At 37.2% G+C, this 17,313-nt stretch overlaps 1 protein-coding gene across 2 annotated transcripts in view; it reads left to right on the top strand.

The window, feature by feature from the left end:
- The window catches only part of DCC (DCC netrin 1 receptor), a 1,153,179-nt gene that overhangs the window by 394,737 nt on the left and 741,129 nt on the right, over positions 1–17,313 (top strand). For both annotated transcript variants that reach the window (XM_078060292.1, XM_078060291.1), the window contains exon 2: positions 8,022–8,342. In XM_078060292.1, the coding sequence (XP_077916418.1) occupies positions 8,022–8,342 (321 nt within the window). The remainder of the gene's footprint in view (positions 1–8,021; positions 8,343–17,313) is intronic.

Genomic DNA, 17,313 nt, shown 5'->3' with positions numbered 1-17,313 from the left:
GGGGGACAAAAATCTGAGAACTACTGCTTTAAAATATAAGTTGGACCTTTTCACTTTTTAGTCAAAATGCTCCACTAGGCTTCCCTCTTTGTCAGAGTTAAAACAAAGTTCTTTCGTTTGCCTACAAGGTCCTACACACCTCCCAGTGGCCTCTCAACCTAATCTCCTTAAACTCTTCTTCTCCCTCAGACTGATCAGTCTAGTCCCGTAGGTCTCCCTACTGTTCCTGGGAAAGTCCAGTCACACCTCAGGACCTTAGCACACGCTCTTCACTCTCTTTACAGAGTTCTTCCCCTACACACCTGGTGTATGTCTTTTATGGACTGAATGTTTGTGTTCTCCCAAAATTCAAATGTTGAAGCCCTAACCCCCACTGTGTAATTTAGAGGTGGAGCCTTTGATAGGTAATTGGGTTTATTTGAGATCATGAGGGTGGAGACCCCATGATGAGATTAGAAGCCTTATAAAAAGAGAGACCAGAGTGTGTACACACTCTCATGGGTGAGTGCTCTCTCTCCCTCTGTTTCTGTCTCTCTTTCTCTCAAATATTATTACAACCATGTGACTAATAAAGCAAATCACTATGAATCAAAAAATGAATCATTTCTTAGAAGGAAATGCACATAAACTTTAACAGTGGCTTTCACCAGGTGAACAGGATTATAGGCAATTATTGTATTTGGTTTTGTGTCCACATTTGCTTATTTGTGTACAGTAAATATAAGTAATTTGATTAAAAGTTCATTAGTCCCCTCAAAATTCCCCTCAAAATTAATGGCATCTTCAAAGCTTGCCTACTCTTCACTGTCATCCAGATGGAGATATTCCTATGTGCTGGGTACCCATTAACTGGTACTTTTTCTAAGTACTCTGAATAGTCTTCCTTATTATTCTCATTGACAGTTGTGCCTTCATGAAAAGCTGTTCATCCCCCTACTTTGAGAAAGACTGATGAAAAACACAAGGGGAGGAGAAAGCCAGCTTACATTTAAGCAAAATGAGGGGGGTTAAAGGTTCAAACCCAGGGCAGATTAAGCAGCACATCAAAGTTTCTCTTTTAAATGTTAATTTTGCATGAGGCCCAGGGAATGATAACCTAGATGTCATACTGTGTTACCTGTTGAGCTGAAAAAAAAAAAAAAAATCCCATTACAATTTGCCCAGTATCACACAGCAAAATCAAGCTGTGGTTTAGAGATTTAGCTCTTAAAGCAGCAAAGGAATGAGGAAGCTACTCTCCCACTCTATCTTGGCCCTTATCCTTTTTCTTTTACTATTGGATTTAGCCAGAGGACACTCAGCCAGTTGCCTGGGGCACACACTTCTCACCCTATAAAAACCTCAGATCTTAGCAAAGCTTCCTCTGCCTTGTGGAAGATGCCATGTGCTCAGCATGTCTGATGGGGAGCTTCTGTGTGGGCTCACTAAGCAATTTCTGCTGGGACAGTTGCTTCTTGAACTTCATATCCTATATTTATATTTCTGAGTTTTGCTCCCTGTCTTGTAAGGGGAGGAGAAAAGAAGAATCACTGTGTCAAGAACAAATCGAGTTCAACAACCTTTATCCGTGGATATTTGGTGGTGTTGGACTAGGTCAGCAAACGTCCTGACACAAAAATCGCTTTTCCTGATTCAATCATGGTAGCTTTCCAAGAGTTCACTCTTCTCTTCAGATATGTGAGAACTGAGCGGAGTAGGATGAAGTCATATACTATTTGATTACTTTTGCCATGATTTCAAGGAAGTGAACTCATGGGGATATGGTGGAAAATACAGGATGCCCAGTTAAATGTGAATTTTGGGTAAGCAACAAATAATGTTTTCATATAAGTATGTCCTATGCAGTATTTATTTAATATAAGTCTTTAGGACATATTTATATGAAAACATTATTTGTTGTTTACCTGAAATTCAAATATAACTGATATCTTTAATTTTTACTTGCTAAATCTGGCAACTGTAATGGGGGAGGAACTTGAACTGTCCTTTAAAATTTTTAATTTAAATTTTCCATCCATAGCTTCCCTACATTTTAATGATCCTTAATACATTGCCATAGTAAAATGTACCTGTATTTCTTCCTGGTAAGTCTTCCTTTGCATTATTTAAATTAAGGAATAAATTCCACAACATCTAATTCACTTCGAATTCCTGTCTGTGAGTGATAAAAAAAAAAAATGTCTTGAAGTTGAACAGCTTCAAAATACGCTAGTCTCTAGCAAAGACTGGAATGTACACAATTTAAAAAAAAAAATACAACTGCATCTTTTGAGAATTATTTTTACTTTGTCTCTTATCAAAGTAGAAAAAAAAAGCACCAACACTTCACAGAAACCCCAGTGGTCACTGGTTCTGGTCCCTCAGTGAGATACATTGTCTTGCTCTGGGCTTGGCTGATGTTTAGTCTTGCATTAAGATCGAGCACGTAAAGGACCCCCCAGGCTGCAGCAGAGTGAGTGCAATTATGGTTTTGCCCATCTAGATACTAAACTGAAGTGAGGGTCAGCCAAGCAAGTGTCTAGAGTTCCACTGGTTTAAAAGGCTACAATTATACCATGGAGATAACGTGTAATGAGAAGAAGTGCAATCTGATAAAGAAGAATACTATATTTACCAAAACTTCTTTTGAGAGAGGATTGTAGCTATCATAGTTGATCAACAGAAATCTTTTGACAGCTCCTTGTATGAAGAACCAAGGATATTGCAAGGAGCACTCTAAATGTTCAATCGACTGGAGTTTAAATTTGGCTCAATGGAGTACAGCCATTTGGGGTCCAAACAGAGTACTGGTTACCAAGTGGAAAGCTGAGGTCTTGTCAACAATAACCCTCTTCCTTGGCCCTTTCTCCACTCTTCCTTAAGCTTTCAGACCCAAATTATGTACTTTTCCCAAATATGGAAAATTATAACAGGGCAGTACAAAGAACACAAGGACCGCTATGCTCTAGTCCAGGCCACCAGGTGTTTTGGAGAAGCGGTTGTCAAGATTTAGTGAATATGAAAATCCCCTGGAAGGCTAATTAAACCCTGTGGGACTCTACCCCCAGAGTTACTGATTGGGTAGGTTTGGGGTGGGGCCTGAGATCGTACATTCCTAACAAGTTCCCAGTATTGCCATTACTAGTCTGGGAACCGTGGTTTGAGAATCACTGTTTCAGAATTTATATTCTGATATCCTACCCAGTAAAGGTCACATATAGTTAGGGGTTCTTTTAATTCTTGTGTTTTGTTTTGTTTTGCTTTGCTTTGCTTTTTAAATTCCCTGTTCCAAACCAAAGTCTCAGAAGCATTATAAACTTTTGTTAGGGCTGAAGTCTAGAGTTATAATTGTACCTATAATTGGTGTTTGATGACTTAAAAAGGGTATTCCATCATTCATAGAACAATTTTACTTTCCTTCAGTGGAGATGGATTTCCTTAACACAGGAGGAGCAGATGCGGTAGCATGTATTTCTAAGAAGAGATAACGATGGCGAGTTTTCTGGGGTAATTACAAAAATTGGGGATCATCCGAATCTCCAAGCATCCCAAAGTGAAAGTTTTATAATTTGAAAGAGATTAAATTTTGTGTAGCATGTTCTATGGGGACTTGTACGACATTTTCTAATCTTAAAATCTTTTCAGGAGCTACTTTTTACTTTCATGCTACTTTTCATAAATTTCATTTTTTTTTTTTTTTTTTTTTTTAGCTTTTATTGCTTTAACCAGAAGCTTTTACATTTTGGACTTGGAAAGGAATTTCTGACTCCATGAGGAATTATTTTTCACACTCAACAATATTTGATATTGTAGATAAAGTGTCATACTTTAAAAAAGCCATTCTAAGTTAGCCTGCCTCTGTGACTGAACGGTCTTTGAAATTAACAAGAATATGAGAAGGAGGGCATACACAAAGGAACTTATGCTAACAGAAAGATTTTTACTATTTGTTTGATTATTTTGGTGAGTTTCTAAAATACATTACAAATCTTTTCTATCTCTAGATACTCAATTAATATAAGCTTTGAATAGCCGTGACACTGTTATTTCTGATGTTTATTTATGTCTGACAAAACCAAAGCAAATAAATGTTGATATTTCTCCTTTGGGTCACCCCTCAAGCTCTCCTCTATATCTATATTGGAAAAACATTGAAGGATTTGCTGTGTTATTATGTGCTTATAAAATACGGTCTTTCAGAAGAAGATGAAAATAAAGAATCATGTCCAAGAACAATATGACACTTTATTACTTTTTCTCAGACTGATACAGATAAGAAAAGACCAATGGGTTAAATGCATCTCTGGCTCTGTGCCTAGCTCCCACCCGCAGAAGATCCAGAGATCTTTCCAAGCCAGCATTTGGAGGGAGAAGAGGCCCTGAGACTCACTCATTCTAATCATGAACTCTGCTATCAGATTCAACCATTCAGATTTCTTAGGGGATGGTATTTAGGTACTCTCAAATATATTTCTCCAAAATATAATTAATCATGTAATTTTACAGCAGGCCAAAAGATCACTTCTTTTATGAAGCAAGACTGAGAAATGTTACTATTTAAAGAAAGTTTCAACAGAATGAGCACTGGCATTTAAAAAGAAAACCAAACCAAAACAAACAAAAACTTCTCCAGTTGGCTTACTTCTGGATGAAATCCCCACCGTAGTCAATCTAATGTAAAATCCTCTAAAATTGTAACTCTTCAAAAGCATTCTTCTGTTGCTTTCTGAGTATTTCTTTCGCTCATTTCCCAGGCGATCTGTCCCCCATCCAACTCTGCCCAAATTCCAGCCACAACTTTTTCAGCTACAGGCTCCAAAAGTGATTACTACTTCTTTGTCTTCTTCAGTTTTATCATCTATCTTTCTCTGTTCAAACATTAGATCAGTGTAGTTGATTTCAGATAGGGATTCTTGGATGAAATAATTGGGTAAAAATTATTTCATATTAAAATATGATGTACTGGTAGGCAAAATCCCTCCAGGGGGAGCTAGTACCCTAAGAGAAGAGGAAGGGGGGGCAACCCAAATTGGAGTCCGTGTATTGTGTTAGTGGAGCATTTCTTAAGCCCATGTAAAATATCTCCCAAGAGAATGCAAGCAGCTTAGGCCTACATAGACTGAAACTCTGAAAAGAGGAACATTGGAGACAAACGTATTGCTTCTCAACAGATTCTATTGGCTTGAGTCCATCTTTTCTAAAAACTAAGTAATGCAAGTTACTTAAAGCAGTGAGATACCTGTATTCCTCGGCAATGTATTAAAAATGTAATTGTTGGGCGCCTGGGTGGCTCAGATGGTTAAGCGTCTGCCTTCGGCTCAGGTCATGATCCCAGGGTCCTGGGATCGAGTCCTGCATCAGGCTCCCTGCTCAGTGCAGAGCCTGCTTCTCCTTCTCCCTCTGCCATTCCCTCTGCTTGTGCTCTTCTATCTCTCTGTCAAATAAATAAATAAAAATTTTTTAAAAAAATGTAATTGTTATAAGGAGTACAGAAGCTCGAATTGCCAGCAAAATGCAAGGGTAGTCATTTTGAAGAAAAGTTAATCTTTATTTAACTTTCCTAAATTATGTACTCACAGCACTGAAAACTGTCATAAACTCCTTGTTTCAGATTAAGTGGATTATTTATTTGTGATAATGGGCACATATACTCATTAGCATGCTGTCGTAAACAGCCGCATTCAATGTATTATGTGTTCCGTGACATAAATAAGGTGTTCATCATGAGATTGTTATTTAAAATATAGGCCCCGGGAAGAACCAAAAAGCAATAAATGCTTTTTAATATAGTTGTCTGGTCTTGAATTCTAAATTTATTTCTACCCTATTAATGCCACTTGTATGGAAATTGCAGGTATTACTCTAGTGAAATATCTTGACATTCAAGGACATTGGAACTTCTCTCTGTTTTCCCATCCTTGGTATCTCAAGCTAGGTGTTCACTGACTCTTGTTCCTTTTCTTGTAAAGGAGGGTATCATGTAGACATGGGGGAGTCATTTATAGCAACATCAGTCTGCATCTGAATAAGCTCAGAGCAGGATTCACTTGATGGATGCCTTCAACCCATACTAGTTCTGAAAGTTTCCAAACTAGATGTTGACTTTAGAGATTGTTTAGTTCAATGCCCTCACTTTACAGATGAAGGAACTGAGATTCTGAGGACTTGAAAGACGTGTTGGAGTCATGGATCTTTAAATAATAATGCTAAGACCAAGAGCTAAATATCCAGACCCCCAATTTGATATAGTTCCCACTAGAAGAATGGGCATTAAAAAGTAAGTTGACTACACTAAAATGGTTTTGGGGGGGAGGAGGAGCTTATTAGGCAGTGAGGGGGCTAGGCTGTATCTTTTGAGAATTTTACCGATATCACTTATGGTAGACTTAAATGCTCGCTGCTATTTTATAATTTATATTAATTCGAGCAAAGTTTCGGCTGCTTTCTTTGGGTGAATATTCTCATTGGATAAAATGAGTGTATGATGATAAATGATGCAGTTCTCTGGGTGCACTTCAACAGAGAAGCAAAAGTAACAGACTTCAAATAGAAGGCTTAGAAAAATTGGGTATGACAGGTAGCAATACAGAGGAACAGTGAGAAACTGTCCAGCTTTTATCTTCACTGGAAAGTGGGTATATACAAAGTTAAGAAAGAATCCGTCCATTGGAGCTAGTATGGATCAATCCTTTATGAGAATATTGATGATAGGCAATTTAGATGCCTGCCTTTTAAATGATAGAAAACTAGAAAGTTTACACAAAGTACACACACACACACACACAAAATTGTTTCCATTACAGAAAAATTAAGGAAGCTAATGAAATTGAGGTTGTTATCCTGAAACACATGAAGGCTAAAACAATTTAGGTGGTATTTTTAAAGAAATTAAATTCTTCAGAAGAATAAAGGGCTCTTAAAAAGAAATGTCCATCTCCTCTGTATTTTCACACAAAGCAATTCAGGAAAAAAATATGAGATTAAATAGAAGCAAGAAAATTCAGTTATACTCTAATAACAATTAAATATTAAAAACAAGACACCAAGAGCCATTGTAGAATCCCTAGCCCCAGAGATGGTTAAAAAGGAAATTAAAAGTAATTTGATTCGAATGATTTAGGCATACACCTGTTTGAGCAAAGGGTGAGTCCAGTGACCTCCAAAAACCTTGCTAAAGCCTATGATTCAATAACCAAGCATTCTGCTAAAGACTATGTTGTGAGCCCTGAATATAATATACTTTAACTAATTATACTTGTTTCCTCCCCTCAGGATTCTTAAATGACTTTCTCTTCCTCCTGTTGATTTCTTATGTTCATTTATGTTTATAGAAAAAAAAAAGAGACCGAATGTAATATAATATTCACTTAGATTTCCTGGCTCATGAGCAACATTCAGATGGAAATTAAGACACTTCAGGGATTTGTGATTTTAGGTAGTAGCATTATTGACTTGCTTCTGCAAGCGGGGATTTCTTACCTATTTTAAAATTCACCAGATCTTTGTTCTAAATAACTTTCCCTACAGTGTTCAGAGTTGATTTTTGTTGTTGTTGGTAATGAAACAACATATCTGAGTAGATTTTTTTCAAAAAATTAATGGGTGCTATAATCAAAATGCAGAGATAGAAAAGGTCCCCCAAATCCTAGGGGCACTACTACTACTGCTCCCCTACCAAGCATTGTTACTTTAAAATATCTAGTTTTATTTGGAAAATATTAGCTTTTTTCTGTCTATATTTCTAAGCATTGACTTATAAGTGATGATGGTCATGCCTAGGTTTGTATGAATTTTTAATTTCTCACATTATTACTTTTTGGGTTAATTGTTTCATTAATTTGATTAGCTCAATTGGGCACGGTTTTTTGTTTGTTTGTTTGTTTTGTTTTTGTTCCTTTAACAGAATATTATTTATTCTTTGATATTTTTCAAAGACCGCTGCTGTTTTGAAAAAGTTTTGTAAAGAAGAGGCAGGGTATAAAAGCCGGTGATCTCTTTGAATAAGTGAACATATTTATTTCCCTAATTCTTTCTTGTTCCAGGTTTCCAGATTAAGCCTTTCACATCACTGCGCTTCCTGTCAGAGCCTTCCGATGCCGTCACAATGCGGGGAGGAAATGTCCTTCTAAACTGCTCTGCTGAGTCTGACCGAGGAGTCCCGGTTATCAAGTGGAAGAAAGATGGTGTCCACCTGGCCTTGGGAATGGATGAAAGGAAGCAGCAACTTCCAAATGGCTCTCTGTTGATACAAAACATATTTCACTCCAGGCACCATAAGCCAGATGAGGGACTTTACCAATGTGAGGCATCTTTAGGAGATTCTGGGTCAATTATTAGTCGGACAGCGAAAGTTGCGGTAGCAGGTAAGTGGATTCTTCCTTTTTCTCCTCCTCCTTCTTCATCTCTTCTTATTCCTTTTTTGGGGATAAGAAAATCATCTTTGCAGAAACAGTATACATTTTTAAGATAAGGAACAATGTAAAAAAGATATATGCGTATTCCCTCATGGTTTTGACTTACTTTCTCTTTAATTGCTTGGAAAACAGTAGAAGGATCTCAACAACTAACATAGCATTATGAGATTTTTAGAAACAAAGACTATGTCAAGTTGTTATACTACCGGTGTCTGGGGGGAGGACTTTTCATTAGTTGAAAAATATTAGAAAAAAATTATTTCCTAATTAATTCCATTTTATAGAATCACTAATACTGAAATTTTGCAGAGCTTTTTTTTTCTTTCCTTTTTTTTTTTTTGCCTTCAGAGCAGTGAATTTTAATTATAATGGCTTGAACTGCAATATATAGATTTCCAAATGAGAAATAAAAATTTGCTGTTAAACCAAGAGGGCAGCCATTTGATATGGGTTTCTTTTCCCAGGTCCTGTTTCATCTAAAATCTAGAATACTGATAAGAATTAAGACTCATTTTCAGCAATAACATGTGCTAGGACAATTGGACAGGACCACCACTCCAGCACACATTCTTCTACCAGGGTGTGAGGAAGTTAAAATCTGCAAAAGATGTTCTTGTCAGGTGACAGCATAAAAAATTAGATTTTATTGATATGCACTTACTCCAGAAATCCAGTTTCGTGCCACAAAAGAGTATCACAAACCAGACTGTGCCTGAGCAAAGATGTCTTAGGGGGCCGGGTCCTCACCTAGAGATAAGTGGCCAACCATCCTGCTTGAACCGGGACTGAGCTGGTTTTAGCATTTGAAAATACCATGCCCTAAGAACCAAGCCCTCAGTCTCAAGTAAAACTAGAATGGTTGGTCAGCCCACCTGGTGGTATCCTGCCTGCTTTAGCAATGACAGGCCGAAGCACGGTTGCAGAAAGTCCTCTTTACTCAGCAAAAACGTGAGGTGGCATTCTGATCATGCAAACCAAGGCTATCAGCCCCCTGGGTCCTTTGAGTGATGGATGTCTGGAATTTGACTGATGAGCATAAAGTGTAGAGAGGACTGAAAGTCTATGTTAATTATGATTGATTGAAAGGAACAAGTAGAATAAGCCCTGAGGATTAAGGTAAAATCTGCTTTCCCAGAATATTCCAAGGGAAGTGGAAAGGGTGCTAAGGTAGTTCTGCCGATTTGAATGAGCTAGGCTGGCGTTTCGACACCCTGTTCTAAAAGGCAGATGCAATATGTGCTGTTAATGAAAATGACCGGATGCGTTGTGGTTTCAGTTTCCCTGCAATCTAGATTCACTTTTACGTGCTCTGTTTCAATGGCGAAATGAAGAATGATCCCTTACCTGTGAGATATTAAAACAAAGTGGCTTCAACTTTCCTATTCTGTAGAAGGATGGGCAGGCCGATTCAGTCACTGAGTTACAATCTAATATTAGATAGTATCATTTGAAGGCAATAAGGCTGTTCATAGCATTTTAAACACTTACCATGCTGTTTGGCAACACAGCATACATCAATGTTATGTCTGTCGAGGTTAAGATTGCCAAACCACTGGAATGCACAAGGGGCATATATCTTCCTTGTAATAAAGACCATGGGCCTGATTTAATCTCATTTTTAAAGCATTAGCAGTCAATAAACCAGTCACCTCTAAAAGGTAACAGTCAGTTTTGCTTGAGTGAAAAAACAAAACCAAAACCCCCCCAAAAAACCTGTTTTGTACCCTCAGGTGTGGTGTAGAGTCCATTTATTTTTTTATTTTTTTATTTTTATTTTTTTTTAAAGATTTATTTATTTGACAGAGAGAAACACAACGAGAGAGGGAACACAAGCAGAGGGAAGTGGGAGAGGGAGAAGCAGGCTTCCCGCCAAACAGGGAGCCCGATGTGGGGCTCGATCCCAGGACCCAAAGGCAGACGCTTAACGACTGAGCCACCCAGGTGCCCCTGTAGAGTCCATTTAAAATAATAATGCCTCTCTTCCATTTTTGCTTTCTCAAAGTGTCTTTTGAGAAAAAGAAATGTGGCAAATGAAATCTGTCTTTAATCAATCAGAGCATTTCATGCCGTGATCTTGCCATGCACCATTCATCCTGTTTTCTAGAAACTTCTCACATACTCTTCAAACTCTTAAACTGAAGTGCACACTCAGCTGAAGCAGGAGGGGGAGTAGGAAAGATAAACCAAGGGCTACCATCCCATCCAACATCTTATTAAAAGTTTCCGTATAGCGCACCTGTGTGACTCAGTTGAGCTTCCAACTCTTGATTTCGGCTCAGGTCATGATCTCAGGGTTGTGAGATGGAGCCCCCAGTGCTGGACATGGAGGCTGCTTGAGATTCTCTTTTCATCTGTCCCTCTGCCCCTCCCCTCTTCTCTCCCTCTCTCTAAAAAAAAAAAAAAAATCTCAGCGTAGCAAGCTACTGACTCTTGGCATTCCTGGTAATTGCGAGTTCTATCAGTAAGGGCTGTTACTCCATTTGAAAGCAGCGTGGCCTGTGCCGGCTGGAACTTGGGAATTTTATCTGTATCCAGTTAGCTCTAGTCTAAAATGGTGCAGTATTTCTCTGCCATGGATATTTCTGTTTAGCCTTCTAGATTGAGACTTTTAAAGAGAGAAGCAGAGCCAAACTTATCTGCAAAGCTTCTCCTTCCCTTCTCCTCTCTATACGTGTCAGAGTGTTGGGCATGTTTAGTAGTTATTCATTAGATATTTGTTTTGCCAGTGAATGCATGGAGCTTTATGCAATATATGGAGTGGTTTCCATTGTCAGGGAGTAAGAATTTCTGTCCCTTTCAAGGGTCCATCTAGCTGGACTAAGAATCAAATTGACATAAAACAGATTAACAGGAGAAAATAGAATTTAATAGCATGCATACAGGGAATCCACACAGACATGGGAATTCCAAAGACACTCAGACAAAATGAGGTATATATGTCATTCTGAACTAAGGAGTAGGGGTAGGGGTCTGGGATTTCAGAGGAAAGGAATGCACTTCACAGGGCAATAAGAAGGAGAATAGAAGTTTGGTAATTAGAGGTTTGTCCTGCCATATGCGTGGCAGAAATTTTCAAATAAAATTTATTTCCACTAATAACCCTTGTTCTGGGGAAGACCTCCAACTGAGATTACTCTGTATAATTAAGGGAGGGGCAAAAGTTTCTCTTGAGCCCATAGGGTCTCTTTTGCTTTCTGCTCAGAATAATCTTCATGCCAAAGTGGTCCATGTTGGGGCAGCTTGCCCTTGGCGTCTACACTGTCAATGTCATTTTTGTTTTCCTCCTCCTCGACTTCTCTCTCTCTCTCTCTCTTTCTTTCTTTCTTTTTTTTTTTTTGTACTCAATGAGATTAAACTTACCTACTTGATGGACAGAGTTGGAATAATTTTATTTATATCTCAGTAGTCGATAAATTATTGGAATAATTTGATTTATATCTCAGTAGTCTATAAATTACTGAACTATTGAGGACTTTGGAAGTAGAAGGTGGACTGGACTGGAATATCCATATGCTACTTAAAAAAATAAAAAAGGCATGTGCCAATTCCTCATTCCGTCTGAAACCCATAACATCAAGATGAGCTTGCATCTGGCCAAGCACATTTTTCCTACTCCAGATGTTGCCAGATGTCTGAGCCTCTGGATTCTCTTCTGTAAAATCGACATAATAACCTACCTCCTAAGGCTGTGCTGGCTTTTAAATAACATTTAGCATGTAAAGCCCTGGTACAGAGTAGATTCTTATTCAATGACAGCAGTAAGAGTACAAATAGACCTAAAAATGGATATTATGATGTTATTACAATTAGTATTATTAGGAAATGACAACTTTGAATATTCCTTGTGATGATACAGAACATTTTTGGAGGGGTTGGGAGAGAAAGAAATATAGGCTACAAATCCTGAGCTATAAATATTGTCATCTTGGATCAGATATCTGCTTTTGCAATCTACAAGCACAAACTGGCAAGCCTGAATTGAGTTTTTAAAAAGTTGAATCTATGCAGTTTGTTGGCAAGCTGTGCCAAAATCTGTTTGACTACAAGATTCATTTTTCACAACTTGATCTAGTGTTCTGTCCATGAAGCCAATATAATTTGTACTGGTCAGACCAGGAGTTCTAGATCATGCAACAGCTGTTATCATTTCAAAAAAAGATGCCAGGCAATCTTCTCCACGGAGCTTCCTTAATGTCCTTCCAACTGAAAAAGATTCACTGAAGCTAAGTTCACTGGAGTTAGTTGGTCTAGACAGAGAGTTTATCATACCTCCCTCTCCCCTGGGGGACAAGGGAGTCAATGCCAGTGTGGAAGAAAATCATATCACTGCAGAGCTCCTCTGAATAATCATGAAAGTACCATCTTGTTTATTTTCCCTGACACCACCACCGCCCATCCACCACCCAACTCACCCACCCAACCACCCAGCTCCTTTGCCCACCCACTACCCCTGCAGGGCTATGTGGGTCATAGTTGGAACCTAAGTGCTACCTCTCCTTGTATTTACTCTCTTGGGGATGTAGTGGGATCCACTGCTCCTCCTCCTCAGGTAAAGGGACGCTGATTGCAGGATACATCATAGAGCATTTGCATCTAGGTAGATTCTTCTTTTGTTAATTTTTAAGCATTTACATTTTGACTATTAAAACTGCTGACTTTTGTATAATATTTTCCTCTTTGTACAGTATATTCATATGCATTAGCTCATAATGCTCAAAAAGGCTCTGTGATACAGATACCCAAATTGATGGAGAATAAACCGAAAAAAAAAAGGTAGTGACTATCTACAGGCAGAAACTAGAACCTACATTGTCTAACTCTGGCACATACTTATTCCCTTATCACTTTGCTTCTCAATCTGAGGACTATATATAAGGACACTGAATAGTTTCTTACCTAGTCACTTATTTTTAACCAATAAAACTCTCCAAAATATAAACTAAGGGAAAGTAATAGTCATTGTCATAATAATAATAATAATACAATAATAATAGGTTTTATTTATCCATTTAGTCCCTTGAAAATATCAACTCCCTGTGGGAAAACACTGTGATTTGGTTGTTTTCTTCTAAAATGAGAGATTTTGCCACCATAGCTATACATTAAATGATGACACATGATAAATCTCTCCTAAAGTATAGAGAACATGTAACTTTAAAAATAAGCTTATATGTACTCTTTATAGGGCCAGGATTTTTCTTATCTTTTAATCTCTGTAAGTGGTTTTATAATTCAGGCTCAGTTTGCATTTTTTTTCTTTCTGTTCCTTGAAAATCAAGGAAATAAAAGGCCAACTAAATTGCCTTTACTTGAATTGTTATTTCATTCAGGAGCATATTTTTTTTCTTCCCTATTACAATAGATGTTTCAAGATGCAAATTGTCACACACTGCTTTTAAATAACACAGGCATTATAATTAAAATTCCCCTGTGTTAAAAAAAAAAAAATAATTAGTTACTTGAGGAGTTGTTGCAGTGAATTCCCTTCCAGAATGCCTCCCATTTAAATGAGTTATGAAATAATTAGTGAAAGCATATTATGGTGAGAGAAGCTAGAATCACCTCAGCTGAATGGAGCATTTTGTGAAATGATAATCTGACCTTTATGTTTTTACTTAAAAGGAAACAGAAAAAGGAGCTTGTCTTAAGAGAAGGGAGAATAAACTACATTGCCTCAGGTCACTCAAATGTTATATAAAGGTAACAGCAAGAAAAATGCTCATATTCCTTTTCTCTACAGGAACAAATATAAGAATCTTGCCTAGAAGGTCAAGTTCATCTGGTCAAGCAGTTTGGAAAATATATCCCAAGGCCTTCGAATACTCTCAAAATTCTATTTTGGGAAGGTGCAGTTACAGAGCAAAGCTTTTTTATTTTAAACCAATAGGGATAGTATTTATTTTCAAACAATAAGTAGTAAAATAAATTGTTCAGACTCCATAATTTTTAATGGTCTTAATTATCTCCAGTTAGTTAAATGTTCCTATTGTTTTGTGGTTAAAACATGAGAGAGAGAAAAAAAAAAAAAAAATATATATATATATATGAAGGAAATGTGGTGTTATAAGTAATTGTTGTATGCATGCTAATCTTACAATTTTCTTTTAATTTTATTGCTAAATAAAACTGGGATAATCACCAGCATTGCCCCAATGCCTCCTTACCCGCATCCTCCCACACCCTCTACTTAAATAATTGCATTTTAAAGAATAGGTTTTTAGTTGCCTCCTTCCTAAGTCAATTAACTCTGCAATAAAATTAAAATAGAAATATATTCCTGAAAAATATGCACAGTAGAAAGACATCTTCTACATTATAAAAATTACAAAAGAGAACTTGACAGGGCTTTTTATAGTAGAAACATCAACAAAATAAATTTTAAAAATCTTCCTACCTTTCATTTCCTTTTCTTTGTTATGAATTCTAATTCATGTGACAATGGAAATAGCTAATTATTCATTCTAAAAATCATTATCTTAAGAGCACTGTTTTGTTTTGTTTTTTAATTCAAGCCTTAAGCTAGCTACAGTGTGATTTTTGCTGGTTCTATAATAAAAATGAAGGAGTAATATTTGAAATAACTCAGTGATAGTAACAGAAAACTCTGTTGCATTCTAGAAGACCCCTTTGAAATACAAAAGCTTGATTTTTTTTTTTTTTTTTTGATAAATGTCAGGCCTAACAAAGACTTAAATCAGAGTAAGTAGATAGCTCAGGTGGCATCATAATAAATCTCTGATGAAATTATGACTGATAATAAATTTAATAAAGCATTTTTACTTTTATGAACCTATCACTGGTTCTGGTTTTTTTCCTATTATATTTTTATGTCCATGGTAAAATGTATTATTTAAATGGAATGTTACATAAAGACCTTTGAATTGAGATATTTATATTAGATACAAAGTTTTTCTACAAAGTAAGGAAAACTTTAAACTTAGGAGACATTCTAGAAACTATGTTAGTTAAAAGAAATCATAGAAAATCTTAGTGTATGTAGTCCCTAAATCATTTAAAATTTTCCTGTTAGAATGTAGATGAAAGTACTGTTAGTGAAAGCCCTTACTCATCTCCCTTTAGGAAATTATTGTTTTTTTAATAGTCTAATCTTATACTTACAATCTATACATATTCTGTAATAAGCAGTCTAACCCATTGGCCATTACTCCCATAATTGTTTAAAAGCCCATTATTCAGTAGCTGTGAGAATTAGAATAAATCAGAAAAGTTGATTCCTAGTGAATAGGAGGTCATTGGGATACATGAAGGAGCCTTGTATTCTTGATGCAGCAAATAACTTGTTTTGGACCTTGAATCCTGAGTTTAGCATAAAACAACAACAACAAAACAACAATGATGGATATTTTTGATAGCAAATAAATCAGCAGGGTAGGTCCCAAATCTACACTGTAGAATAAACGCTGGGAATAAACACACACACACACACACACTCTTACATAATAAATAATGTAATATAGTATTAATATATTTAAAACTGCTCCTCCCACTGCTATAGTTGAAAATTCTTTAGAGGCTTTTTTTTTTTTTTTTTTTTTTTTTTGAGGCTTTCTATTAAAAGACAAAAGCTATTGCCTTAACCCCAGAGCTTAGTGTTTTCCACTGAAAGGCAGGTTGGAAACCCTCTCAAAGCATCTGAGAAGCTGCTTTTGTTCACACAATTCATTTCAGGTTCTTAACTGGGGCTTGTCTCTAAATGCCTCTCAGGTATGGATATAACTGCTTTCACTGGACCATACAGAGCTCTGGGGCTGTAATACTGTGATTGGTAATAAGAAATATATATATGGCCTTCATCCTGTTTCTGACACTGAGCTCCTAAAACCCTGGGTACTTCTTTAGTCCTGAGAACTATTAAGGTCTTTTTATATGTTAATGAGGTTGACTTTGGGATCCCACTCAAGGATGGGACCTGTTTAGCGGGAGAAACAACCAAGTGATTAGAGGGTTGGAACTTTCAATCCCACCCCCTTGATCTCCTAGGAGGGGAGAGGGGCTGGAGGTTCAGTCAATAGCTAATGGTCAGTGACTTATTCAGTCATGCCTATATATTGAAGCCTTCATAAAAATCCAAAGAAGGTTCCAAGAGTTTCCCAGTTGGTAAACATGTAGAGGTGCTGAGAGAATGGCGCCTGGGATGGGCATGGAGGCTCTGCCCCCTTTCCCCACACTTGGTCCTGTATCTCCTCCTTCTGGTTGTCCCTGAGTTATACCCTTTTATGATAAGCCAGTGATCTAGTAAGTAAAATATTTCTCTGAGTTCTGTGAGCTGCTCCAATGAATTAATCTAACCTGAGGAGGAGGTGGTTGGAAGCTCCAAGCTGTAGCCAGTGGGTCAGAAGCACAGGTGAAAATCTGGGTTTATGACTAACTAGCCTCTGAAGTGGGGAGTGTGGGGGGCAGTAGGACTGAACCCCTAACCTGTGGAATCTGATCTGTCCCCAGGTAGATAGATGTCAGAATTGAGTTGAATTGTAAGAACACCCAGTTGATGTCCAGAGAATTGTTGGTGCTGCAGAAAAACCTCTATGCATTGGAATTGGGTTCAGGAACCCAAAGTAAGGACTTTAATTTCCTTAAGGCAGTGAATCCTGGGGGTAGTATGACTAATTGAGAATCTAGTAAGCAGGGGTCAGAGTAATTGCATGTAAGTAGTTCCATAAATATCGGTGCTGGTGGAGGATATATATGTGAGAGAGAGAGAATCTGTATTGTATTGTCTACATGTTTTCCATTATGATCTTTAAACAAGTAGGTTTATATTGTCTATATTCCAACCTAGGTTGTCCAGAGATATTTAGACATAAATACACACCCTAGAGACAATATGCACATACACTCACACACCTTTCCATTTAGATGGCTCTTCCTATCTACCCTCTATGTCTTAAATCCATTGATG

This window comes from Halichoerus grypus, chromosome 13, assembly GCF_964656455.1.
Source record: "Halichoerus grypus chromosome 13, mHalGry1.hap1.1, whole genome shotgun sequence".
NCBI classification, from domain to species: Eukaryota; Metazoa; Chordata; class Mammalia; order Carnivora; family Phocidae; genus Halichoerus; species Halichoerus grypus.
Note: the sequence above shows the minus strand (reverse complement) of the source record. Positions and strands in the feature narration are given on the sequence as shown.